This window comes from Oryza glaberrima, chromosome 10 (assembly GCF_000147395.1).
Source record: "Oryza glaberrima chromosome 10, OglaRS2, whole genome shotgun sequence".
Lineage (NCBI taxonomy): Eukaryota > Viridiplantae > Streptophyta > Magnoliopsida > Poales > Poaceae > Oryza > Oryza glaberrima.
In genome coordinates this window covers 21,259,286-21,287,237 of record NC_068335.1, presented here as the reverse complement: position 1 = coordinate 21,287,237, position 27,952 = coordinate 21,259,286, and the positions used below count along the sequence as shown (strand labels likewise).

The following is a 27,952-nucleotide window of genomic DNA, read 5'->3' as shown; positions in this document are numbered from 1 at the left end:
TGCTAGCAAAAAGAATAACCACCCACTGAAGAAACTCGGGAAAAGCAATGGCGGAAGTAAGAACTATTGGGTCTCTCCCAGTGCCTAATGTGCAGGCACTTGCAGGAACTTGCAACGGTTCAGACGAACAGATTCCTGAAAGGTACATCAGGACAGAGGCTACTTGTGAGGAGGTCATCAGCAACTACCATGGTGACATGGCGATTCCAATCATTGATCTCAATAAGTTGCTTTCTCCACAATCATCAGAAGAAGAGTGTGTGAAGCTGAGATCTGCCTGCCAGTATTGGGGATTCTTTCAGGTATGTAACTTTAAGTTCTTGCCCTTGCTCTTCCTGTTGATTGTAAGCCTAATCTATCTGTAAACTTTTTTCCCCCAATTCCTTAATGAAATTTGGTCGCCGGCCGACCCGGCAAAGTTCTTGCCCTTTCTACTTTGGAAGAGTAACAGGTGTTTATATGCAAATACACCCTATATATATAAGATTGATTAAGAGATTAAATGTAATATGTTAAGAGATTATATGCAAATGCGTCCTATACCTTGGTTTTGATTTGTGGAACAAAACTACAGCTCATCAACCATGGAGTGCCAGAGGAAGTGATTGAAAACTTCAGGAGCAACATTATTGAGTTCTTCAGCCTGCCACTGGATGCCAAGAAGGAGTACTCACAGCTGCCCAACAGCCTTGAAGGCTATGGACAGACCTTTGTTTTCTCTGAGGACCAGAAACTAGACTGGGGAGACATGTTGTACCTTCAAGTCCATCCTACCGATTCAAGGGACTTGAGATTTTGGCCCACTCACCCTGCATCTTTCAGGTGATCTACCAAAAGTTGTGCAACTTACCTTCTGATAAGCATCCTCTGCCACTTGTTAACCAGAGATCTCTGAAAATTAGGCAATCCCTTGATCAATACTCATCGGAGACTAAAAGCCTGTCGCTCTGCTTGTTTGAGTTCCTGGCTAAGGCCGTGGGTGCTGAGCCAGAGTCGCTGTTAGGCATCTTTGAAGAGCAGCCTCGAGGAATGAGGATGAACTACTACCCACCATGCCGGCAATCTGACAAGGTAATTGGCCTGTCGCCGCACACCGATGTGGTTGGCCTGACGCTGCTGCTCCAGGTGAACGATGTTCAGGGTCTGCAGATCAAGAGGGATGGCAAGTGGTTCTCCGTGGATGCTCTGAGTGGCGCATTCATCGTCAACATAGGGGACACACTTGAGGTAATGACCAAGAACAAACTATGCCGTTACTTGTCAAAGCACCAAACAAACAGTTCTAACTTCATTTTTTTTTCATCTTTTGGGTGAGTCCTACTTCTGTTTCACCACCTTTGTGCTGATTTGAGTGAGTCATGTACTATTAACATCTGCAGATCCTGAGTAACGGAAAATTCAAAAGTGTTGAGCACAGGGCCATGATACATCCAAATAAGGAGCGGATTTCAACGGCACTATTCCACTATCCGCGCGATGATCTGCTGCTGAGCCCTCTGCCTGAGTTTGTGAAAGATGGTAAAGTGAATTACAGATCAATCAGTTACAATGATTTCATGATGCAGTTTTTTAATCAAAAGCGTGATGGAAGGAATCGGCTGGAGAGATTAAAGTTGGAACAGTAGCCATCGACTATGATGCCTGAGATACTCTCTGAAATGAGCATGCTTCTGGGCTGTGTCCTACCATATATATTTCTTACTGTATGTACTATCTGGAGATCACAAATAATGAAATAACCATATCTTATGATGACAATACCTGACATTTTTGTTGGCCTTGTACTATGTATATTTGGTAAAAGTTTTCTTTTTGAATGGTGGCAATGTGCACTGTGAAGGTTCATCATGCATGTAACTAGCTATGCATGTGACACGCTTGAGGTAAAAATTTTTCAGCGAAAGACACATTGAGCTAATCAATTAACAAGAATAAACTGTGTTGTCACCAAGATTATTTGTCAGGATCAGGATACTAAGTAGGATTGTTTTCTTCCTTGATAGTATCGTAAGACCAGGGTCCTATTGTAGGATCATATCAAATTTTATAAAATATAGTATATATTTTTCTAGAAAGATTTGTAGTATGCTGCAAAAATATTGTTATTAATAAGTTTAAATGGTATTCTATAAACTTTAGCTTCCTTATTAACATTATTTTCAATCCACCTTTGTTTTAAAGAGAGTTCCTTTACTGTGCACAATAAGAGATACTAGTATGGATAAAATCTGACCATTCACTTATATGGATATTTCTTTAAATGATCTATTTGTTAATTAAATAAGTTACCCACCATGTCTTTAAGGGTAATTTAGTTCAGATCATGATACGAACCATAATACTTACGTAGGATCGTAGAATCGGAATCATGTGTAAGATCCTACCATCGTATTATGGTATTGTATGGGAACTCTTACATAATATTAAGAGTTTGTTGGAACCATGCCACCCTAATTTTGCAAAATTTGAGATATGCCACCCGTATCTCAATGACATTTAGGACCCACATGAGTCAATGACATGTGGGTCAGGGTGGCATATCACAAATTTTGCAAAATTTGTGTGGCATGGTTCAAATTTTCCCTAAAATTTGAGGGGTACTACTACCTCCATCCCAAATTAGTAGTTGCTTTGACTTTTTTTAAACGTTTGACCATTCGTCTTATTTGAAAAATAAGTGTAAATATAAAAATGGAGAAGTTATACTTAAAATATTTTTGATAATAAAACAAATCACAAACAAAACAAATAATGATTTCATAATGTTTTGAATAAGACGAAAGATCAAAAGTTACAAATAAAAACTCAAAGCGACAAGTATTCTAGGACGGAGATAGTATTAAAATTAGATATACAGTGAGATCAGATCAGTGTATATATCGAGATGCTGACAACCTCAGTTGTCACTACTTGTCTGCTTCTGTACCATCTTTCCTGATGATATATAGGTGATGTGCTATTTAACATCTGCAGATCCTGAGTAACGGAAAGTTCAGAAGCGTTGAGCACAGGGCTGTGATACATCCAAACAAAGAACGTCTTTCAGCGGCGTTGTTCAACTATGCGCGCAAGGATATGATGACCAGCCCTCTGCCGGAGTTTGTGAAAGATGGTAAAGTGAATTACAGATCAATCAGTTACCGTGATTTGCTGAGCCAATACTTCATGTCGCTGCTTGATGGACGGAACCGCCTAGAGAGATTACAGTTGGAATATTGACAAGATTCTGGGAAGAAAATGGTGATTTCGGGCTGTGTCCTACTACGTATTTATCACCTATTAGCTACTTCCTCCGTTTCAGATTATAAGACATTTTGACTTTGTTTAAAGTCAAACTATTTTAAATTTGACTAAGTATATAGACAAACATAGTAATATTTACATTACTAAATTAGTGTCATCAAATCAATAATTGAATATATTTTCATAATAAATTTGTCTTGAGTTGAAAATGTTACTATTTTTTCCATAAATTTGGTCAAGTTTGACTTTGACCAAAGTCAAAACATCTCATAACCTGAAACGGAGGGAGTATTATTGTATATTCGAGGGTATATGCGCTATTCAGTGTAAATTCAAGGAGTTTTTTTATGCAAAAATACCACCACACGCCTTTTTCTTCGGGGATGTATGGGTGTGCTGCGTGCGTGTCCTGCATGCATGCATGCACCCACCGCCATATCCGGACAAAAGGGGACCACATGCGTAAGGGGAACAGCACCGTGACCGCTTGAATGGTGTGCTGCTAGTTCCCCTCACCAAATTGAGGAGCCCTGCTTCAGAAAAGGACAACGTGACATCCATTCCAATGAGCTAAAAAAATTCAAAATTCTGAAAAAATCGGTAGCACTAGGGCTTTTATTAATTGATGATGTCATGCAGAGATCACGAATAAACCCCTATGTAGTGATCCAAATAATCCTGGTATTGTATCATATGTATCACTTAGCTCATAGTTTCTTCTGGTATTGTATCATATATACCAGACACGGTTCATTGTCAAAATTTGTGCATGTAACTAGTTAAATATGCTTATAAACGACACTTGCCTTCTCTAGTTGATTTCCTGGCATACGGAGCCTGGTGAATCTGTGTGTTGCGTATCATCTATATTTTTTCTAGAATTACACAGTACAACACAGACACTCACAACACACGCGCACTCATCCCAATAAACACACGCGCGCAAACCCTACCCCTATGAGCGTCTTCGAAGACGGCCGGCAAATCCTGGAGAAATTAACAAAGTCACCACAGGCGCCTCGCTGTCGACGGGTACGTTGTCTACCACTGAAAGCACAACGTTGTTAAATCCTGAGAAATTCGCTCCCATGGGGAGTCGAACCCAGGACCTCAGGTGCTACTGATGCTTTTGTAAAAAAACAGTTTTTTTAAACTCTTTATAATTTAATTTTAAAATTAAACCATTCGAAAACTTGTGTTTAGATCTGAAATTTTTTGCTACACCAATTTAATTAGTGCCACACCAGTAAAAAAAATATACGGTGTGACAAGAATTTTGCTACGCCACCGCGAGTGGCGTGGAAAGTTACCATTGCCATGCCATGAACGGAAGGTATTGTAGCACTACTGTTTATGACGGCATATTGTTGTCTTGCCTTGCCATCTCCAATGGTATGATAGAAAGGTTCATTTTGAAATACTGAGGGATATACTTTCAAAATAAAAATTAAAAAAGCCTATTAAAACAACTGATTTTTTTTATAACAACGGTACTTTAACAAACCATAATTGCTCATTCATGAAGAAATCAATCAAATGTCTTTGCAAGGTTCTATTTATTAATCTTACACCCCCTCCGTTAATAGATAGTCGTATTAGTTTTCCATAAGAAAAAAAAAAAGAAAAAACTATATGCGTTACCCTGTGGCCACCGATGCATACGATTTTCTTCATCGTACGATCCTAGAGTGTCGAGATTATATGCATATAATGATTTAATCTATTCCATAAATAAATCATGATAGTTACAGATAAAAACTAGCATGAACGCATCATTAGATCTACCATGTAAACTACACAGTATAACATGAACAGATCAAATATGCGCAACATATTGAACACGTACCGAGGTGGCGGAAAGACCGGTTGCTCGGTCGAAACTTTTCGCAGGCGTCTACGAAGGCACGAAGCACGCGAGCGAAGAGGAAGACGAGCCGTCGCGGATGAACAGGGAGCAGTCGCGCAAAGCGCTTCCTAAAAACCTTATTGCCGCCTTCTCCCGGTGTAGGACGTCGAAGGCAGAGGTTCCGGAGACCTGCTCTCCCGATCGCAGGTGCACGCCGGCGAGCGGGATGGTGTAATCTACGAGCGACGGTGCAGCACAGAGTAGGAGGCAAACCCTAGATTGATTTCGCGTGTGTTGCGTGAAGGCGGCGGCTCGGTTTATATAGAGATAGATCGCCTAATCAGGGCGCCCGCGTAAACCGAACCGGATAAGTCGCGCGTAACCTATCCGGACTCCACGCCGTTTTCACGCACCGGATTTTTCGGAATGTTTCCAAAACAAAACAAATCCGAATCCAATCCCGCAGCAAAACAAAACTGCAAAAGGAGGCTGCATCTGCACAAGGATGAGGAACCAATTTTGCGGACCATTCGACGCATACATCGTGCACGCGCGCCGCCTGCCCAGGCGAGGCGAGCGAGCGCACGCGTGTTTCCCCTCTTCTCTCCACCACACATGCTTCAAGTGGCTAGGAGGGCATCATCTCTTTTAAGGAGATCCCCCTCTCCTAGAATAAGAAAGGTGGTACTAAACTCCATATACATGCCATCCCATGAGGTGGGCTTTTGTAATTTTCCAAAAAATTAATCTTCGAATGGGCCTTAGCTCACCTATTAATTCCAACAACTAGTACGATTGCTAACGGATGGTTAGTGTGATGTGTTGTATTGCTTGGAAACGGCTAAAAACGTGACAGGCTATCACTGGAAATGTTACTTCGTACGATTACCGTACGTGAGAAAATCGTATGTATAGCAGATCTGATGTAGACCCTGGTGACTGGTGAGTGGTCTGACAATGGACACGATGGCCTAGCATCACCGATGACGCTAGGAAGGCGTTGACATTTTTCGTTTTCTCCAGCATGTTCCACCGAGTCTTCAATACAGACGTTGAGGTTGAAGGTAAGGCCTCGTTTAGTTCGCGAAAAAAAAATTTAAAATTTTTTGGTGTTATATCGGACATTTGATCGGATGTTGGAAGGGGTTTTCGGATACGAATGTAAAAACTAATTTCATACCTCGCCTGGAAACCGCGAGACGAATCTTTTGAGCCTAATTAATCTATCATTAGCATATGTGGGTTATTGTAGTACTTATGGCTAATTATGAACTAATTAGGCTAAAAAATTCGTCTCGCGATTTCTATACAAACTGGGCAATTACTTTCTTTTTTTTAATCCATATTTAATACTCCATGCATATATTTAAAGATTCGATGTGATGTTTTTAGAAAATGATTTTAGGAACTAAACTAGGTCTAAATCATAAACAAAATAGACAATGTAGCTCCGGATCTTGGTGATAATATAGATCAAATCAGCGCTCTTCCATGTGCTGCAAGTCAACTGCAACAACACCCTTGAAATAGTCATCCAAAATATAATAATTTATATATTTTGAAACGGAGAGATATATACGAAATGAACAGGAAGCTAGCATTTTGGTACGAGGGCGCGAAGCTGACTTTGAGAGCGTTAGGATTAGGATCAGGGCAACATATCCTATGCACACAGGCCCTCACATGTACACACGTGCACATCAACTAAAAAATGTCATCAAAAAATCTAGAAAAAATCATACACATACTTTCAATTGTATTACACTTGGGGTTAAAATCTTAACGTCAAATTCATTATATTTTAGCCGTAACAAAAAAACAAAAAATCTGACAGTTTTAAGGTTGCAATTTTGTCAAAATTTTATCTTTTTTGTTATTCTCTATGTAGAATGAATTTGAAGATGCGACTTTGCACGTAGATGTAATTCTATTGAAAGTACATGTATGAATTTTCCTAGAATTTTTTGTGATAATTTTTAGTTGGTGTACACGGTGTGTATACGCGAGGGCCTGTGTGCATAGGATACGCTCCCCAGGATCAGAGCAATCGGTGATGACATTTATGTTGGAGTGTATAAAGTGAATTGCCCGCCTTTTCCTATCAGCTTAGGTTTTTAGGTGCAACTGGCTGGTGCATGTAACTTAATATGGTATCAGAGCCAGAGGTCTCGAGTTCGAATCCTGGCGGCGCACAATTAAATAAAATAATTGCAGCCCACTCCAATATTCCACGCTTGAGACTTGAGGGGGTCTCGCGTGAGGGGGAGTATTGGAGTGTATAAAGTGAATTGTCCGCCTTTCCCTATCAGCTTAGGCTTTTAGGTGCAACTGGAAAATTGGATTGACAACACAGCTATTGTGTTGGAGTGTATAGAGTGAATTGCCCGCCTTTCCCTATCAGCTTAGGCTTTTAGGTGCAACTGGCTGGTGTGTGTAACTTAATAATTTATATACGAGAAAATTGGATTGACAGCTTAGACTTTGCTATTGTGTTGGAGTGTATAGAGTGAATTGCCCGCCTTTCCCTATCAGCTTAGGTTTTTAGGTGCAACTGGCTGGTGCATGTAACTTAATAATTTATATACGAGAAAATTGGATTGACAGCTTAGACTTTGCTATTGTGTTGGAGTGTATAGAGTGAATTACCCGCCTTTCCCTATCAGCTTAGGCTTTTAGGTGCAACTGGCTGGTGCATGCAACTTAATAATTTATATACGAGAAAATTGGATTGACAACACAGCTATTGGTCCCGGTACGAGAAACCACTCCAATATTCCACGCTTGAGACTTGAGGGGGTCTCGTGTGAGGGGGAGTGTTGGAGTGTATAAAGTGAATTGCCCGCCTTTCCCTATCAGCTTAGGCTTTTAGGTACAACTGGAAAATTGGATTGACAACATAGCTATTGTGTTGGAGTGTATAAAGTGAATTGCCCGCCTTTCCTTATCAGCTTAGGCTTTTAGGTGCAACTGGCTGGTGCATACAACTTAATAATTTATATACGAGAAAATTGGATTGACAACACAGCTATTGATCCCGGTACGAGAAAAATTAAATCCATCCACTGAAAGCACAGCTCCGTTAATACAGTACTCCCTCCTTCCCGTTCTATTTGACGCCACAAGTAAAAAAAATTAGTGTCACAATGTTTGACGCCGTAAGCCAAATCAATTGAAGCATTCCGTCTTTGCCCTTGTCCTCCAACACCGTGATGCCGCTGTCGCGCCAGTGGGAGGCGGCAGGGCGAACTGATGCCGCTGCCGCGCCAGGAGATCGAGCATGGAGCTGGGATGCGCTTCCCTACGGCTGCATCCACAACTCCCTCATGCCGTCCCCCCGCTACTGCTTGCTATCGAAGAGGTGATGATGTCGCTGCTCGCCGACGATGGCCTCGTCCTCTGCCTCGGTGCCGTAAGCCGTCGCCGGCGGCGGCGGCGGCATGGCGGACGTCGAGGCCGGTGCCCGACGACGAACACCATATGGTGCTTGTGTAGAATTCGATATGCACGAGAGAGGTAAGCAACTCAGATTGAGTGTTAATTCTATTGATGAATTTGTGTTTGAGGAATCAAAAGAATCGATTTCTGAGCCGTAATTGGAATTCAATCCTTGGTTGCAGTTGTGGATTTCGATTTCTGAGCCGTAATTGGAATACAGTCATTGGTTGTAGTTGTGGGTTTTTTATCTCTACCCTGCCAATGGTTTATGGTTCACATTTTCATGTGAGGACCGACTTTTTTCAAGATTAGGAGAAGCTGATTTCTGAATATTTCAGACCAGCACCCAGCAGCATCAAGTTCAGATCAGAACGCAGCAACAGCAGCACGAGCACCATTTCAGATCAGCAACAACAGTAATGTTGTGGGTTCCTGCTCTTGTGTGGCGGCGACGGCGTGGGGAGACGACATGCAAGACAAAATCGAGACGACGAGCTGGAGGCCTCCTGCGGCATCAAGGCGGCGAGGCAGACGGCCGCCTCGTCGCCGAGCCGGCGGAGCAGCAGTATGTACGAGACATGAACAAAGAAGGGCAAAATCGTAACTTCATTGCTTCCTTAATCCTGTCGAACTGGTCGGAAACGTTAAATAAAACGGGAAGGAGGGAGTATGTTTTTTCAGTTCCGTCAGTTTGGCCATTAGCCAGAACAATCTGAATGTGGAAAGACCAAAAGGCCCCTATTCTTTCACCATTTTCCTTCCACTGTCCACGTTCGCTAGCTTCTTCTCGAAGTGAGACAGCGCGGCGCTCGCGCCGTACGTCCAGCCCGCGCGGCCGCCTCGCCACGGCGGCTGCGAGCCCGTTCGATGGCGCCGCCGTCGCTGGCCCAAGTTCGACCATCTCCTTCTCCGACATGTATCCTCGTCCTCGTCGCTCGCGATCGACAACATCAACATGTAGAATCTGTCTAAAAAAGATAAATTCTAGCTATGAACTTGAACACATGTGTATCTAAACGCATGTATGAACATGTACATAAGTTCATAATTAGGATTGAATTTTTTTTGACGGAATGGGTACATGCATGGCCATGGCGTCAAGTACTAGTGTAGGTGCATCTCCATGGACCTGTTCTGCACACGCGCAGAACTAATTAATGTGCTTCGTTCTATAGCGTACGTGCGTGCAGCTCGGCCCGGGAGGTGTCACTTCTAGGCCGGTGCGACTCGGCGACGGCGAGCAAGGCCGGGGCGCTGTCCTCCAACCTCAGCGCGCGCGGCCTCGTCGCGGCGTTCGGCCAGAAGGACGTACCATGAGCGTGCGCGACATGACGTACGACGTTCTCTAGCACGCGCGCACCACACCACCATCGAACACGCCACTGCCAGTTTCCTGGCGTGTACAACAATACTGTGACATCGACCCGCGCTAGCCACCGTTCACGTTCCAGCTCCGGCGACTGCAACGTGGCACCGCTCAACGAGAAGACCGCAAGGGATAGTGAGGGCAATTTTATCCTTGATTCCATGGTTACGGTAAAACAAGACGGAAGTATAGGATTATAAAGGGCATTTTCAACCCAAAAGCTATCCAATAAGGTGATGGGCTCCTCCACTTATCCCCACTTGAAAAGTGTTTAGTGCCCAACAAGCAATGGGTTGAGTGCACTAGCGCGAAAGAACTCAAGCCAATAGCGTTAGGAGCTCGCATACAACAAGCAACAGGGCTCTGCACGAAGGCAACTGTTCTCGAGTGAGACTATTCAACAATTCCCCCTTCGCAACATTGGTGTCCCTCAGGTCAAAGATAACCATTATGAGAGATATTGAACTAGGCTCTCATACCACTGGTAGAATCATAAATGGTCTTCTTCACCCAAAAAAGCTAGCCAATGAGGTAAGAAGTTTCCCCACTTACTCTCTCCTGTTTCATTTTAATTGATGTTTTAGACAACACGGTCTACAAAATATATATTTGACCATATTTTCTATTATAATATATATAATAAATAAATGTATTTTTTTTGAAAGAAGGACAAAAGCTTTGTCTCATATATTAATAGAGAGGGAAAAAATTATATAAAGTATGTACAGGGCCAGTCAGAGAAGATCAGCCTGCAAGAAAGAAGCTCGTTAGGTGATATCTCCTAAAATTCCGAACTCCTGCAGCCTAGCCGCTCTGGCTTTGACCCAAGCTCTGCCTTCCTCTTTGATCTTTGCAAGAATTGAGGCCGGTGTTGAGGCTGTGCTTCGAAAGATCCTTGCATTACGCTCCCCTAGATCTCCAAGGTGACTAGCATTAGTAGTGTTCGTAGAGGGGCTCTTGGGGTGTCGGGGGATTTTACGACGAGTTTCCACCAATGTTTGATCGAGGGGCAGTCATTCCATAATAAATAAATGTATGCTTATTTTATTATAGTGTTTTGAAAGACAAATTTATATATATGTTTTTCTAGTTCCTTTAAACTAAATATTTTTTAAGTTATTTTTTAAGTTATTGATGGTCAAAGTTATAAAAGTTTGATCTCAACCTTGTCCAAAACATCAATTAATATGGAACCGAAGGGAGTATTGTAAGGGTTACGGATAAGGTATACCCTCTATCCTTGGATATACGTTGCATACTGATACGGTATACCTGCGCGTATACGGATAAGCTCCTGTATGCGTTAAGGAAATCTATCACGTGATAGATACAGAATCCACAGATGGAAGGAGTTCTACTCGGACAAAACTGGGTCTTTACCATATCGTGAGGGGTCCGATATCTCCGAGTCCTACTTGGAGATCAACTGACCCGTGGTATAAAAGGGACCCCCTGGGCAGGACCTAAGACATCGAATCTCACTGCCAACACATCCACCACAGCCTACGGAGTCGGAGCCTACAGGAGCCAAGTCGCCGGGTGATCTAGTCGAACCAACTCGACTACGATCTCGTCGGTATCACCGAGTTTCATTATTCCCTTTGTAATATGTGGTTTCCATCATATAATCACATACCAACTGGATTAGGGCTATTACCTATCAAGGGGCCTGAACCAGTATAATCCTTGTCTTTTGTTTGCTTGATGTCGTATTACGTAGATCCTCGTTCCAACGTACCCCAATACCCTCTATATCCGGTCTACGGGTATCCCCTGTCGACAAGTATATATTAGGTACTTTGCCCTTCAATAATTAATGTGGGACTACTTAACAAGAAGTACTATAAACCGGAAAATTCTGACGGACTTGTTCTTTCAGACGGAGGGATGGACTTTTTGTGCTATTTTTTGACACCGGTACAATAGTTGTGCCACCAATCGAATTTTCTCTTTATAGACATCGGCCACCAGGGGCGGAGCTAGTATAATCAGGGGGGTGCCTAGGAACCCGGTTCAAAAAAGTTTTTACCTATAGTTTATCTATTTTCACCATATATATACCCCGCCAGTTTAAACTTATGCACTCGTACCAGGCTAAATTTGGTTCAAACCAGAGTAAAGCAAGCGAGTGGAACCCCTTCATTTTGTTCTAGCTCCGCCCCCGGCCACTAGCCAAAAATAATAAAAAGGAGAACCACAGCCAAAGGATGAGTTAGCAATGGCAGAAGCAAGAACCATTGGTTCTATCTCGGTGCCTAATGTGCAAGAGCTTGCAGGAACTTGCAATGGCACAGATGAGCAGATACCTGAAAGATACATCAGGCCAGAAGTTAGTTCCGACGAGGTCATCAAGAACAACCACGGTGATATGTCGATTCCGATCATCGATCTCGACAAGTTGATTTCTCCTCAATCATCACAAGAGGAGTGTGTCAAGCTGATATCTGCCTGCCAGTATTGGGGGTTCTTTCAGGTATGCAACTTTAAGTTCTTGGCTTTTGCTCTTGAAGAGTAATAGGTAAAAATGGAATTGGCTAGCTATAAGTACCACTTTATTCCTACTAAACTCTTACTACTAACACAGTTGTGAGTACGATATTTTGCAAATCCAATCTAATTAAATTAAACGGTTGAGATTATTGTTTGTAAGATTTATGTAATAATTTTTTTAAGTACATGTAGCAATATTCGTGGAAAAAAAAAGGGGGGAGTCAGTTTACGAATAGAGTCACCTAAGGATGTGTTTGGATGGAGGGATTTAGGTGGATAAGACTTGGCGGCCCATTTTTTGTGGGTGTTTGATTCCTGGGCGGAGGTGGGATAGGGCGGCCCGGAGGGGAATATTCCTCCGATGCCGGATGGGGGGATCCGGCCAAATTGGCCAGACGCAGCCGCTCGAGCGCTCGGGTGAGCAGGGGCGAGCGACATGTGGGTCGCGTCACCCCTCTCACCACGAGGCGAGCTCGGCGGCCAGGCAAGGCGACGCCTTGGAGGCGAGCTCGGCGGCGGCGGCCAGGGCGACGCCGTGGAGGCGAGCTCGGCGGCGGCAGCTAGGGTGACACGAGCTCGGCGGCGGCCAGGGCGACGCCGTGGAGGTGAGCTCGGCGACGAACAGATCTGGGAGGGCGCCAGCGAGAAAGCGAGCGGCAGCGGCCGGGGAGAGAGGATACGAGGTGGCGAGGTGAGAGAGAGGAGGCGCAGCGGCGGGGTTGCAGGCGAGAGAGGAGGCGTGGGGCGGCGGCGACCTTTTCTTTTTTTTTTCTCCTTCCCCTTTTATTTCTTTCTGCTTTTTTATTTCTATTTAGTTTTTTTAGTAGATTGATATTTTTTGTGAGAATTTGGAGGGGTATACTCACCACCTCTAATGAAAGGGTGATTGCAACCACTTATCCATCCCACTCACCCAACCAAACAAAAAAAATGGATCACCATATCCACTTTCATCCCTACAACTAAACAAAAAACTGGATCGCCATATTCACTCCACCAAACAAAAAACCGGATCGCCATATCCAGCAAAATATGGACCGCCATATCCCATTCAACCTTGACCGGGAACCAAACACACCCTAAATAGCCTCAAGAAAATTTAAAACAATTGATTACATACTAAATTAATATTCATAACAAAATTTGTACTTTAGGTTGTGAGGATGTATAGATTGAATTTAGTTTTGCATGTTTATAGAGCGATATATAACTTAATTGGCATGCATAATATGAGGGCACATGCACTCGAGTTGTAAAAATCCTACTCCGAAAAAATATGTAGATTAGTTAAGACATTAGAGGTAGTAATAATTCAATTAAGCTGATGCCAGAAAAATACATGTACTGACAATAGCTCTAGCTCAGTTTGAGATGTGCAAATAGTATAACAGAAGCAGTATTTATGCAACAAAAACTACAGCTCATCAACCATGGAGTGCCAGATGAAGTGATTGAAAATCTCAAGAACGACTTGGTTGAGTTCTTCAGTCAGCCACTGGATGCCAAGAAGGAATACTCACAGCTGCCCAATAGCCTTGAAGGCTATGGACAGGCCTTCGTTGTGTCCGACAACCAGAAACTAGACTGGGCAGACATGCTATACCTTCAAATCTGTCCTACCGAATCAAGGGACTTGAGATTCTGGCCCAATTACCCTGCATCTTTCAGGTGATACTACCAACAAATTATGCAACTAATTACTCCATTGATAACCAGATGTTCATTATAAATTTTTAAGCATACATATGTCCATTTATTAACTGGAAGTATCTGAATATTAGGCATTCCATTGATGCATACTCATCAGCGACAGAACATATTGGACTCAGCTTGATGCAATTCATGGCCAAGGCCGTTGGTGTTGAGCCGAAGTCGTTGTCAAGTGTATTTGAAGGGCAAGCTAGGGGTTTGAGGATGAACTACTATCCACCGTGCTTGAAAGCCGACAAGGTGCTGGGTTTGTCACCGCACACTGATCTGGATGGCTTGACACTGCTTCTCCAGGTGAATGATGTGCAGGGCCTGCAGATCAACAAGGATGGCAAATGGTTCTCCGTGAATGCCCTGAATGATGCACTTATCGTTAACATTGGCGACACACTTGAGGTAATGACTAATCCTGTTCTCAGGACAATTGTATCATCTCGATGTAATTTAATAAGTTCAATAAAGCTTCCATTAATTATTTAAAAAAGAACTAATCCTGTTTGATATAGGATATTAGGCAGATTAGTACCGTGAATCAAAACATTTTTAAGAAATAAATTTAACAAATAGCTTAAAACAAGTGATCAGTACAAAATCATTTTGGTTGTGGCCGATAAGCCAATGAGTAGACAATCAAAGCCGCTGATGCTCAACTAATGGATCAACTATTTTGGATTTTGGATGGCATGCTTTTTACCATCTTTTTCTGATGTCCAAAGTACGGTCGATGTCGCTGTTGACATATGCAGATCCTGAGTAATGGAAAGTTCAGAAGCGTTGAGCACAGGGCCGTGGTACATCCAAGCAGAGAGAGGATTTCAGCGGCACTGTTCTACTATCCGTGCCAGGATCTGGCGATCAGCCCTCTGCCGGACTTTGTGAAAGATGGTAAAGTGAAATACAAAACAATAAGCTACCAGGATTTACTGACAGAGTACTTCACAGCAGAGCTTGATGGAAGGAACCGGCTAGAGAAATTGAAGCTGGAACCATAGCCATCGACCATGATGCATGTAACAATTTTATAAGAAGAACCTGCTTTTAGGTTGTGTCCTACTTATTGTATCTGCTATCTACTCTCTTCATCTTAAAATAAATAAACATAGCACAATATATGATACATCCTAGTATCATAAATCAGAAAATGTTACATCATGTACTAGTTATTTTTTTAATTTGGGATATAGGAAATATATGTCGTGAAGAATAATGTATTCAGGCATCAAGCTTTATGCATGTAATTAGCTTATGCCTGTAAACTGCGCTGAACATGTTCAGTTTGATGAAACAGACATGGAAGTTTGCCTCTTAACACCAGCTTCAATACAGTAGTAATTAAGCTCATGACTCTGTAAAACGTTCCGAACTATCATCTGTATGAGACCCGCATTGGAAAAGTGACTACTCCCTCCATTAAAAAGAAAAAGAAACTGGCACGGACACTATTTATTTTCTCACTTTGATCACTCGTCTTAATTTCCTTTTTAAAAAATTACACACTCGAAATGACGTCACATTTAAAGTGTGTATTATGTCCATTTTTTTCTTAACTTTAGGCTAACCACTTGAAAGTTGTAAAATAAATAACCAAAAGAGATACATGTTAGGAAACGATAGGCAAACAAACGATAAAAAATAATAGATCAATCACAGAAGACACGAGATTTTAACGTGGAAAACCCTTCCAAAATAGGAGAGAAAAAAACCATGGGCGCCAGCCAGCAAAATATCTTCACTATATCTGGGGTGAGGTTATATCGCCGCACGGCGGCTTACAAGAGGTATATATATGGTGGAACCCTAAAAGGGATGACGATCCGACGATCCATTTCGCGGAAGCTCCGTCCCCGCACCCCCAGGTGTCCCCAGGTGCGCAGCCCAAGCCTCCCGGCAACGGGTCTCCGCTCCACTACGGCAGAAGCTGGCCTTTATTAAGTGCAAATAAATTTGGATCACAACTCAACAATATGAAGCTTGATTAATCTTGTGAAATCAACTCAAAGAGTATCCGTGGTAAACCTGGGCATGCGCCTGAGCCTTGCTGTTAGTTCATAATCCAGTATTTCAGAATGGAATTTTTTTGGGGTACGATTCATGAAATAGTGTTGGAGTTTGACTACTCTCTCCGTTTCATGTTATAAGACGTTTTGACTTTGGTCAAAATTAAACTGTTTTAAGTTTGACCAAGTTTATAGAAAAAAGTAGTAACATTTTCAACCCAAAACAAATTTATTATGAAAATATATTCAATTATTGATTTGATACAACTAATTTAGTATTATAAATATTAATATATTTGTCTATAAACTTAACCAAATTTAGAACATTTTTAACTTTGACCAAAATCAAAACATCTTACAACCTGAAACGGAGGGAGTACCAATTTAGACACTATCCAGAGACATGAATATCTTCTTATTAAGAATTAAGATAGAATGAATGTTCTGTAGCATGATACAACCTTTTTTTTTTCTGGAGAGGAATGATATAACTGTTCACATCACACAAGTTGATTGGCATTTGAGAAAGAGGGACTTTTACCGCATCATCCACCTTTTAACAACTTTAACAAAAATTGGTATGGTTTAAAATGACATCAATCTGAACAGCCCATTCATTAAGAGGAGAAGAAAGTACAAAGGTGTAGCGCCCGTTCCGTCTTGGCGCCTAGCGGGAAAACTAGCTCTTAAAAATCCTATTTGCGAAATCCGTTTCTTTGCTTGTTGTTTAGTGCCCGTGCCATCTCAGGTCTCAAATCCCCGATCCATCGTCGAGTTCAATCCCGAATCCAAATCCTTCCCAAATCAAATCCCTCCGCAAAAGTCTATTTTGCCTCCCTAGGGTTCGATGGGCCGAATCCCTCTCGGCCCATCTCCCCCTCCCTCCCCGGCTCGCTCTCTCTCTCTCTCTCTCTCTCCCTCTCCCCCGCTCTGCCCGAGCGCTGCTCGCGCGAGCGCGCGAGCCGCGCCGAGCCCTCCCTCCTGCCCCGCTGCCATTCCCGCCGATGCCGCCAAATCGTCGCCGTGCGCCGTTGCTTCCCGCGCGCGCGCGCCGTGGTGGCCGACCGCCTGGTCGCCGCCGCCGTCAGCCTCTGCCGCGCCTGCCGCGCCTGCCGCCCGTGTCGCCGCTCCGCTCCAAGCCGCCTCCGCCGTCATCGCCGTCGTCATCGACTCGGCCCCGCCACTCCCCGCGCGTGCCTCCAAAGGACGGAGGCAGAGCCCCCCCCCCCCCCCCCCCCCCCCCGCCGCGTCGCCCCCGCTCCCTCCTCCTTTTCCCGAAGAGGCAAGGGACAAGCTCCCTTTCCCCCTTCCTTTTTCTTTCTTTCTCTTCCTCCGCCGGCGTCATTCCCTTCCTCCCTGTCGCCGATTTGGCCGCTAGCCGGAGCGCCAGCTCGCTGGCTTGACCGTCCAATGTCGGTTCCCCTCCCCCAAACCGACATCGCCACCCTATAAACCCAGGCGCCCTCCCTCCTTCTTTTTTCCTCCCAATCTTCCCCGTTTTCTGCCCGCGCCATTGCCGTCCCTCTCGCCGACCGCCGCCGACGCGTGTGCCGGAGGAGCCGGCACGAGCAAGGACGCGGAAGGGGACTCCGGGCGCGCCCTCTTCTTCCTCTTCCCCGGCCCGAGGCCGGAGAGATCGCTCCCGTGCCGTCGGCCTCTCGTCACCGCGCCCTTCCCCGCACGGTAGTGTCGCCCTCCGTTCTCCCTCCTCGTTCCATCTCCTCCCCTTAGACTCGGGTAGTAGCACGAGTAGCCTCCCCGTAGCTAGCTGGCGCCGCCCCGACCGTTGCCGCCGCCCGCCGTGTGCTCGCCGCCGTCGCCGCCCGAGCTCGGAAGCGCCGCTCGTCGCCGGCCTCGCTCGGCGTAGCTCCGCCCAATCCGACGCTAGCAACGGATTCCCGTAGCCGCGTAGATGCTCTCACCGCCGGGAATCGACCCCTCGTGACCTCATCGCCGTTTCCCCCTTCTCCTGTCGCCGGTTGCCGCCGCCGCAATCCGCCGCCGTCGAGCATCCCCCGGCGAATCCGAGCCGTTGGCTCGTCTCCTCTCGTCCCGTGCAACCTCCCGGTGTGCTCGCTTTCGCCTGTATCGCCGTGGTTCGCTCCGCCGCTCGCCGCCGCCGCCCGCCGTCCGTTTCGGCCGACGTCGTCGTCTACCTCCCGCCGGCCCGCGTGGCAGCCACGTAGGCGCCACGTCGGCGCCACCTCGGCCGCGACCGGGTCAAGCAGACCCCGGTCCGCCGCTTCCCTCCGCCCCCTCGCGCGCGCGGTCCACCGCGAGCCGTGAGGCTGCGCGTGGGCCCGCCGCACCGCGTCCTCCGCGAACCGCGCGCATGCGCCGCGCCCCCCTCCCCAAACCCTAGCACGCCCGCGTGCACCTCGCTCACGGTGAGCCGAGCCGCCGACAAGCGGGTCCCACTCGGGACCACGCGAGGATGGACCCGGCCCACCGGCTCTCTCTCTCTCCCCTCCCCGCCCGCGCGCGCCTTGGGCCGCCCTCTTGGGCCGGCCGGCCCATTAAGCTCGGCCGAGCCGCCCCTTTCTCTCGGGTCGCGCCCTAGCCGCCCGAGGGAAGTCTAATTTCCCTCCCTCTTTCTTTTTCTTTTCTTTTCTTTTTCAAAAAGGGTTTAAATAAATCCTTTTCCTTTAGACAAAAATCCAATAATCTTAGAAATTCAATATCTTCCCAACCGTAAGTCCGTTTGACTCCGTTCAACTTCCAAAATTCCTCAAATCTCGAGATCTATCTAATGGCACGCTTAGAGGTCAATAATAGGGCTTTATTTTCGCCGTTTGTTGAGTTGTCCCGTTTCGCGTGTAGTTTCGGAGCCCGAAGACCCGCAGTGCGAGGATTTCGAGGATCAAGCTCAAGATCTCGAGCAAGGCAAGCCACCTTTGAACATCTTGAGCCTATATTTGAACTTAATTAATTTGCTTGCAAAATATTATGCATTGATAGGATTGCACTTAATCTGTTTGCCCCGTCTGCAAGGCAGACCGGTGGGCCTACCCAACTTGTTGCATCTGATCCTTCCACTGTTAATTGTTATACCATGTTCCCTTGTAACCACCTAGTTGCGCCTCGATATTCGTGCACTCTGTGCGAGTATCGACGGTCGCCTTCAAACTTAAAATCTGAGTAAGTTCTTGGGTAAAACTTGGGTTTTTACAAAAGACTTGGAAAACCCGACACCTGGGTCGGTGCTTGCGAACTAAATGAATTTCCAAAACCACGGACCGGGGAACGTACCGGGAGTACGGTTTCCCGCTCTTGCACTTAAGGACCGTTTCCTTGGAATTTCATCCGAACATAAGACAAGTACGACCACATGGGTGGAATGGGACACCCCTGGCTGAGTAATTAGCTAATCGGGGGAGCCTTGATGCCAAGAGACATGTGGATTCGCCGGGGTGGTGTCGGGGAGGACCCCTGGGCTTCCTGGCACAGTATGGTCTGGGACCTAATCTGGTGTTGGTCTGGGACCCCTCTCGTTGGCATATGGTGAACCTGTGTCGGCTTTCGAAATGCCTTGTCATGAAAGCCTTAAGGTCTCTAGTCGTGGCCGTTCTGCACGGGCTGGATGATCCGGGTTAGTAATGTCGTGTGGGTAAAGTGTACCCCCTCTGCAGAGGTTATTAAACTGTCCGAACAGCCGTGCCCACGGTCATGGGCGGATGTGAGGTGATTCCTAGCGTAGTTTTGTTTGACTACTGCCTTGTGAAATTTTGCTGTTGTGAAATGGGTTTGATGTTTGGAAAATCTGCGGCTGATGGGACCAGCCAGGCCCGGGTGGCCGTTTGAAAGCTATTGGCCGGGTGCCAATCTTGATCAATTCAAAAGACTGATACATTGCACAAACTCCGACCGGACGAGACGCACTTTCTCATCCGTGTCGTTTGAGAAGCACTCACCTAGTTGTTTCAGGAAAGAGTTCAAATAAAATCAATTGCAAAAACAACAGCCCTTCTTTGAAGCCTGCATTAAACACTTATTTCCCATGGCTTGCTGAGTACTCTCGTACTCACCCTTGCTCCATATAAATAATTCCCCCCCCCCAGTTGCTGAAGAAGATGAAGCGGATCCCGCTGACGAGGAGTTCCTTCAGGAGCAAGCCGGCTACGATGAGTTTTAGGGTTTCGGCCTAGTTCCCAAGTCGCGCCTGTGATGTGTGGTCCAAGTCTTGGCTTCCGCGTTCCTTTTGTAATGCAGTTGTGAGCTCGGGATCTGTCCGCAGCCCAACATGACTGTACCCCTACTCTATAATAAAGAGACCTCTGTTGCTGTGATATTCTGTCTTCCTGTTATACCAGCACTGTTTTCTGGGACTGGTATCAATTAACAGGTTAATTTGGAGCGTCACGGGCTAGTTCCGCTCGGGACTAGTTCGGGGCGTGACATATAGTAATATTTATAATACTAAATTAATTAGTTTTATCAAATCAATAATTGAATATATTTTCATAATAAATTTATCTTGAGTTGAAAATGTTACTATTTTTTTCTATAAATTTAGTTAAACTTAAAGCAGTTTGATTTTAACTAAAGTCAAAACATCTTATAACTTAAAACGGATGGAGAATTATTGTATATGTCATGCAGAGATCACAAATAATCCCCTATGTAGTGATCCAAATAATCCTGGTACTGTATCACATGTATCACTTACCTCAACAGTTTCTTCTGGTATTGTATCATATATATCAGACACGGTTCATTGTCAAAATTTGTGATGTAACTAGTTAAATATGCTTGTAAACGACACTTGCCTTCTCGTTGATTTCCTGGCATACAGAGCCCGGTGAATATCTGTGTTGCGTATCATCTATATTGCTTGTGTAAAAAACAGTTTTTTAAAACTCTTTATAATTAAGTTTTAAAATTAAACCATTCGAAAACTTCTGTTCAGATCTGATTTTTTTGCTACACCAATTTAATTAGTTCCACACCAGTAAAAAAAATTACGGTGTGACAAGAATTTTGCTACGCCACCGCGAGTGGCGTGGAAAGTTACCATTGCCATGCCATGAACGGAAGGTATTGTAGCACTACTGTTTATGACGGCATATTGTTGTCTTGCCTTGCCATCTCCAATGGTATGATAGAAAGGTTCATTTTGAAATACTGAGGGATATACTTTCAAAATAAAAATTAAAAAAACCTATTAAAACAACTAATTTTTTTTATAACAACGGTACTTTAACAAACCATAATTGCTCATTCATGAAGAAATCAATCAAATGTCTTTGCAAGGTTCTATTTATTAATCTTACACCCCCTCCGTTAATAGATAGTCGTATTAGTTTTCCATAAGAAAAAAAAAGAAAAAACTATAATATTTATGCGTTACCCTGTGGCCACCGATGCATACGATTTTCTTCATCGTACGATCCTAGTACGATTGCTAACGGATGGTTAGCGTGATGTGTTGTATTGCTTGGAAACGGCTAAAAACGCGTGACAGGCTATCACTGGAAACGTTACTTTCGTACGATTGTCGTACGTGAGAAAATTGTATGTATAGCAGCTCTCATGCAGACGTAGACTCTGGTTACTTACTGGTCACTCCTAGAAAAAGCATTTTTCCCGACGTAAGGGTCTTATTTTTACAGGCGGACCTGACCCTTAGAGTCAAATGACTGTCTACAAAAATATAAATGGGGTGAAATTTGATGTCCGCCACTTAAGCGGCGCCTGCGAAAATAGACTTGAATATAAATACACTTGCGGACCCTAATTTTTTCTAAGTCCTCACACCTCTCCTCAGTCCTCCCCTCCACACCTCTCCTCCTTTCCCCTCGGGCCCTCACCTCTCCTCACCACCGGCCCCTCCCCTCCCTTCTCCTCCTCTCCCCTCCCCTCACTTCTACTCTCCCCGGCGGCGGCTCCCGACGGCCGCGGCGGGCGGTGGCGGCGAAGGGCGGCAGCGGCGAGGAGGCGAGGCGGCGCGGCCGAGGAGGGCGACGGAGGAGGGCGGCGCCGACAGCGCGGGCCGAGCAGCGGCGGCGGCTCCCCTCCCCCCTCCCTCCTAGATCTGGCCGGAGGAGGGAGGAGGGAGGCCGGCGGCGCGCCAACGGCGTGGAGCGGCGACGGCGCGGGCCGGACGGCGGCGGCGGCTCCCCTCCCCCCTCCCTCCCAGATCTGGCCGGAGGAGGGAGGGGGAGGCCGGCGGAGGCGACGACAGTGCGGGCCGGGCAGCGGCGGCGGCGGCGGCTCCCCTCCCTCGCTCCCTCCCAGATCTGACCGGAGAAGGAAGGGGGGAGGCCGGCGGCAGCGCCGACGGCGTGGAGTGGCGACGGCGGCTCCCGGCACGGGCTGGCGATTTTTTTTGTTCGTTTCTTCCATTTTCGTAGGCAGGCCCGTTGCCCCGACTACAAAAATCGATAATTTTCGCAGTCATTGTGGTGCAGGCGGATCTCTCTCCCGCTTGTGAAAATTAGTTTTGTCCGCCTGCAAAAATGTTTTTCCTAGCAGTGGGTGAAGTGGTGAGACAATGGACACGATGGCCTAGCATCACCGATGACGCTAGGAAGGCGTTGACATCTTTTGTTTTCTCCAACATGTTACACCGAGTATAGATGTTGAGGTTGAAGGTAAGGGCTCGTTTAATTCGCGAAAAGAAAATTTTTGGGTGTTATATCGGATGTTTGATCGGAATTTGGAAGGGGTTTTCAGATACGAATGGAAAAAACTAATTTTATAACTCGTCTGGAAACCGCAAAACGAATCTTTTGAGCCTAATTAATCCGTCATTAGTACATGTGGGTTATTTTAGCACTTATAGCTAATCATGGACTAATTAGACTAAAAAATTCGTCCCGTGATTTCTATACAAACTGGGCAATTACTTTCTTTTTTATCTATATTTAATGGTTCATGCATGTGTCCAAATATTTGATGTGATGTTTTTAGAAAAAAATTTTAGGAACTAAATCAGGCCTAAATCACAAACAAAATAGACAATGTAGCTTCGGATGTTGGTGATAATATGGATCAAATCAGCGCTCTTTATGTGCTGCAAGTCAACAGCAACAACACCCTTGAAATGGTCATCCAAAATATAATAATTTATATTTTTTGAAACGGAGAGATAGATACGGAATGAACAGGAAGCTAGATATTTTGGCACGAGGGTGCGAAGCTGACTTTGAAAGCATTAGGGTCAGGATCAGAGCACGATGATGACATTTATATACGAGAAAATCGGATTGACGTGCGCGACATGATGTACGACGTTCTCCAGCGCGCGCGCACCACACCACCATCAGACACGGATTTAGATTGGCTGACATAGGGTATGTAACGAGGTGACGTAGTATGAATCTCGGCCATCTAAAATAAATCCAACGGCTAGGATTCGTCCACGTTATCACGAGTTAAAATTTAACTCACAGAACTACTGAAATTTTAAACTCCTGAAGTAAAATTTTTACTTCAGAGTAAATCTGCGAGTTAAATTTTAACGTGGCTTGACGTGGACGAATCTCAGCCGTTGGATTTGTTTTGGATGGCCGAGATTTACGCTATGTCACCTCATGACATGCCCACCCTATGTCACCCAATCTGAATCCATCGGACACGCCACTGCCAATTTCCTCGCGTGTACAACGATATTGTGACATCGACCCGCGTTCGCCACCGCCCACGTTTTGTGCCGCCGCGACCGGCTCCGGCGACTGCAACGTGGCACCGCTCAACGAGAAGACCGCAAGGGATAGTGAGGGCAATTTCGTCCTTGATTCCATGGTTGCGGTAAAACAAGATGGAAGTATAGGATTGTAAAGGGCATTTCCAACCCAAAAGCTACCCAATGAGATGATGGGCCCCTCCACTTATCCCTACTTGAAAAGTGTTCAGTGCCCAACAAGCAATGGGTTGAGCGCACTAGCGCGAAAGAACTCAAGCCAATAGCGTTAGGAGCTCGCACACAATAAGCAACATGGCTCTACACGACGGCAACTGTTCTCGAGTGAGACTATTCAACAATCCCCCCTTCACAACATTGGTGTCTCTCAGGTCAAAGATAACCAATATGAGAGATATTGAACTAGCCAGATTCTGATACCACTTGTAGGATCATAAATGGTCTTTTTTACCCAAAAAGCTAGTCAATGAGGTAAGAAGTTTCTTCACTTACTCTCTCCGGATTCATTTTAATTGACGTTTTAGACAATGACACTGTCTACAAAATATATCTTTGACCATATTTTCTATTATAATATATATAATAAATAAATGTATGTTTATTTTTATTATAGTGTCTTGAAAGACAAATCTATATATGTTTTTCTAGTTCCTTTAAACTAAATATTTTTTAAGTTATTGACGGTCAAAGTTATAAAAGTTTGATCTCAACCTTGTCCAAAACATCAATTAATGAGGAACTGAAGGGGGTATATATTAGGTACTTTGCCCTTCAATAATCAATGTGGGACTATTTAACAAGAAGTACTATAAATCGGAAAATTCTGACGGACTTGTTCTTTCAGACGGAGGGATGGACTTTTTGTGCTATTTTCTGACAGTACAATAGTTGTGCCACCAATCGAATTTTCTCTTTATAGACATCGGCCACTAGCCAAAAATAATAAAAAGGAGAACCACAGCCATAGGACGAGTTAGCAATGGCAGAAGCAAGAACCATTGGTTCTATCTCGGTGCCTAATGTGCAGGAGCTTGCAGGAACTTGCAATGGCACAGATGAGGAGATACCTGAAAGATACATCAGGCCAGAAGTTAGTTCCGACGAGGTCATTAAGAACAACCACGGTGATATGTCGATTCCGATCATCGATCTTGACAAGTTGATTTCTCCTCAATCATCACAAGAGGAGTGTGTCAAGCTGATATCTGCCTGCCAGTATTGGGGGTTCTTTCAGGTATGCAACTTTAAGTTCTTGGCTTTTGCTCTTGAAGAGTAATAGGTAAAAATGGAATTGGCTAGCTATAAGTACTATTTTATTCTTACTAAACTCTTACTACTAACACAGTGGTGAGTACGATATTTTATAAATCCCATCTAATTAAATTAAACGGTTGATATTATTGTTTGTAAGAGTTATGTAATAAATTTTTTAAGTACATGTAGCAATATTCGTGGAAAAAAAGAGAGGGGAAAGTCAGTTTACGAATAGAGTCACCTAAATAGCCTTAAGAAAATTTAAAACAATTGATTACATACTAAATTAATATTCATAACAAAATTTGTACTTTAGGTTGTAAGGATGTATAGATTGAATTTAGTTTTGCATGTTTATAGAGCGATATATAACTTAATTGGCATGCATAATATGAGGGCACATGCACTCGAGTTGTAAAAATCCTACTCTGAAAAAAAATGTAGATTAGTTAAGACATTAGAGGTAGTAATCTATCCTTTCTATAAAGTTAAAGCCCACTAAGTCTAAAGCTCAACATGCAACCATACCACATCATCACCCACTAGCAATAATTATATATTTAATCTCGTGCAAGCTTACAACATGTTCTATAATTTATTTAATTCTACAAATCAAAATGCAAGCATATCCAATCATCACCCCTCATATCATTTGCATAATATTTTAACAAATCTATCTATCACTTTTACAATATTTAACATATACTTATCAATATGTTTCACACTAAAGCACGGGTATTATTTGACTGATAAACCCTGATGCTTTATTATTTTTGTTCTTTTTACTCCTAACTTGATTGTCAAAAAAAAATATTGAAAATTGTTTAGTAATTCCCGTAGCCAAGAGCGGGGAATCACCTAATAATTCAATTAAGCTGATGCCAGAAAAATACATGTACTGACAGTAGCTCTAGCTCAGTTTGAGATGTGCAAATAGTATAACAAAAGCATTACTTATGCAACAAAAACTACAGCTCATCAACCATGGAGTGCCAGATGAAGTGATTGCAAATCTCAAGAACGACTTGGTTGAGTTTTTCAGTCAGCCACTGGATGCCAAGAAGGAATACTCACAGCTGCCCAATAACCTTGAAGGTTATGGACAGGCCTTCGTTGTGTCCGACAACCAGAAACTAGACTGGGCAGACATGCTATACCTTCAAGTCTGTCCTACCGATTCAAGGGACTTGAGATTCTGGCCCAATTACCCTGCCTCTTTCAGGTGATACTACCGACAAATTATTATGCAACTAATTACTCCATTGATAAGCATATGTTCATTATAAATTTTAAAGCATACATATGTCCATTTATTAACTTGAAATATCTGAAAATTAGGCATTCCATTGATGCATACTCATCAGAGACAGAAAATATTGGACTCTGTCTGCTGCAATTCATGGCCAAGGCCGTTGGTGTTGAGCCGAAGTCGTTGTTAAGTGTATTTGAAGGGCAAGCTAGGGGTTTGAGGATGAACTACTATCCACCGTGCTTGAAAGCTGACAAGGTGTTGGGTTTGTCACCGCACACTGATCCAGGTGGCTTGACACTGCTTCTCCAGGTGAATGATGTACAGGGCCTGCAGATCAACAAGGATGGCAAATGGTTCTCCGTGAATGCTCTGAATGGTGCACTCATCGTTAACATTGGCGACACACTTGAGGTAATGACTAATCCCGTTCTTGGGGCAATTGTATCGTATCGATGTAATTTCATGAGTTAAATAAAGCTTTTATCTTTATACTATTATAAAAGTTGAAGATGTTTTTCCCGGTATTTTGGTACGTCATCCATGTATGAGTCGGTTTCTAAGTTCGTTCGTTTTTAGAAATATATATCCGTATTTGAGTCGGTTTTTAAGATAGTTCACTTTTGATAATACAGAAGGAATAATATAAGAAATCTGTTTAAAAAACTCGCATGCTAACATGAGGTAATCGGACTCCTAACTGAAGCTCATGATTTTCTAAAAATATATATATCCAAACGAACTCCCACAATAAATTTCATCTTAACTAAACCATATAACAATAATAATATTAAAATAGACTCCACCCGTTGCAACACACGAGCATTTTTTCTAGTTATTTAAAAAAAAGAACTAATCCCGTTTGATATAGGAGATTAGGCAGATTATTTTATTGTGAATCAAAATATTTTTAAGAAATAAATTTAACAAATAGCTTAAAACAAATAATCAGTACAAAATCATTTTGGTTGTGGCCGATAAGCCAATGAGTAGACAATCAAAGCCGCTGATGTTCAACTTTTGGATCAACATGTTTTTCTGATGTACAAGTACGGTCGATGTGCGCTGTTGATGTGTGCAGATCCTGAGTAATGGAAAGTTCAGAAGTGTTGAGCACAGGGCCGTGGTACATCCAAGCAGAGAGAGGATTTCAGCGGCACTGTTCTACTATCCGTGCCAGGATCTGGTGATCAGCCCTCTGCCGGACTTTGTGAAAGATGGTAAAGTGAAATACAAAACAATAAGCTACCAGGATTTGCTGACAGAGTACTTCACAGCAGAGCTTGATGGAAGGAACCGGCTAGAGAAAATGAAGCTGGAACCGTAGCCATCGACCATGATGCATGTAACAATTTTATAAGAAGAACCTGCTTTCAGGTTGTGTCCTACTTACTGTATCTGCTATCTACTCTCTTCATTCTAAAATAAACAAACATAGTACAATATATGATACATCCTAATACCATAAATTAGAAAATGTTACATCGTGTACTAGGTTTTTTTTTTAAATTTTGGATATAGGAAATATATGTCGTGAAGAATAATGTATTCAGGCATCAAGCTTTATGCATGTAATTAGCTTATGCCTGTAAACTGCGTTGAACATGTTCAGTTTGATGAAACAGACATGGAAGTTTGCCTCTTAACACCAGCTTCAATAAAGTAGTAATTAAGCTCACGACTGTAAAACGCTCCGAACTATTATCTGTGGGCAAATTTT

General features: G+C 44.0%; 1 protein-coding gene across 6 annotated transcripts; it reads left to right on the top strand.

The window, feature by feature from the left end:
* The first annotated feature begins 43 nt into the window (after positions 1-43).
* LOC127752505 (2-oxoglutarate-dependent dioxygenase 11-like) lies at positions 44-27,759 on the top strand. Of its 6 annotated transcripts, none has more exons than XM_052277906.1 (4): positions 44-302; positions 575-822; positions 903-1,227; positions 14,837-15,395. In XM_052277906.1, the coding sequence occupies exons 1-4, from the start codon at positions 48-50 to the stop codon at positions 15,080-15,082; spliced, it is 1,074 nt and encodes a 357-aa protein (XP_052133866.1). In that variant the 5' UTR covers positions 44-47; the 3' UTR covers positions 15,083-15,395. The 6 variants fall into 6 exon arrangements, with proteins under 6 accessions (XP_052133866.1, XP_052133865.1, XP_052133870.1 ...); XM_052277905.1 differs by lacking the exon at positions 14,837-15,395 and adding an exon at positions 1,380-1,782; XM_052277910.1 differs by lacking the exons at positions 575-822; positions 903-1,227 and adding exons at positions 13,801-14,048; positions 14,162-14,486 and having other exon boundaries at positions 48-302; positions 14,837-15,459.
* Positions 27,760-27,952: the final 193 nt, after the last annotated feature.

Excerpts from the sequence above, each read along its gene's own strand:
- LOC127752505 (XM_052277908.1), top strand. The coding sequence starts at position 12,109 with ATGGCAGAAGCAAGAACCATTGGTTCTATCTCGGTGCCTAATGTGCAA. Across the intron at positions 12,364-25,957 it reads AGTATTGGGGGTTCTTTCAG|CTCATCAACCATGGAGTGCC; the intron begins GTATGCAACTTT and ends CAAAAACTACAG. Across the intron at positions 26,206-26,321 it reads AATTACCCTGCCTCTTTCAG|GCATTCCATTGATGCATACT; the intron begins GTGATACTACCG and ends TCTGAAAATTAG.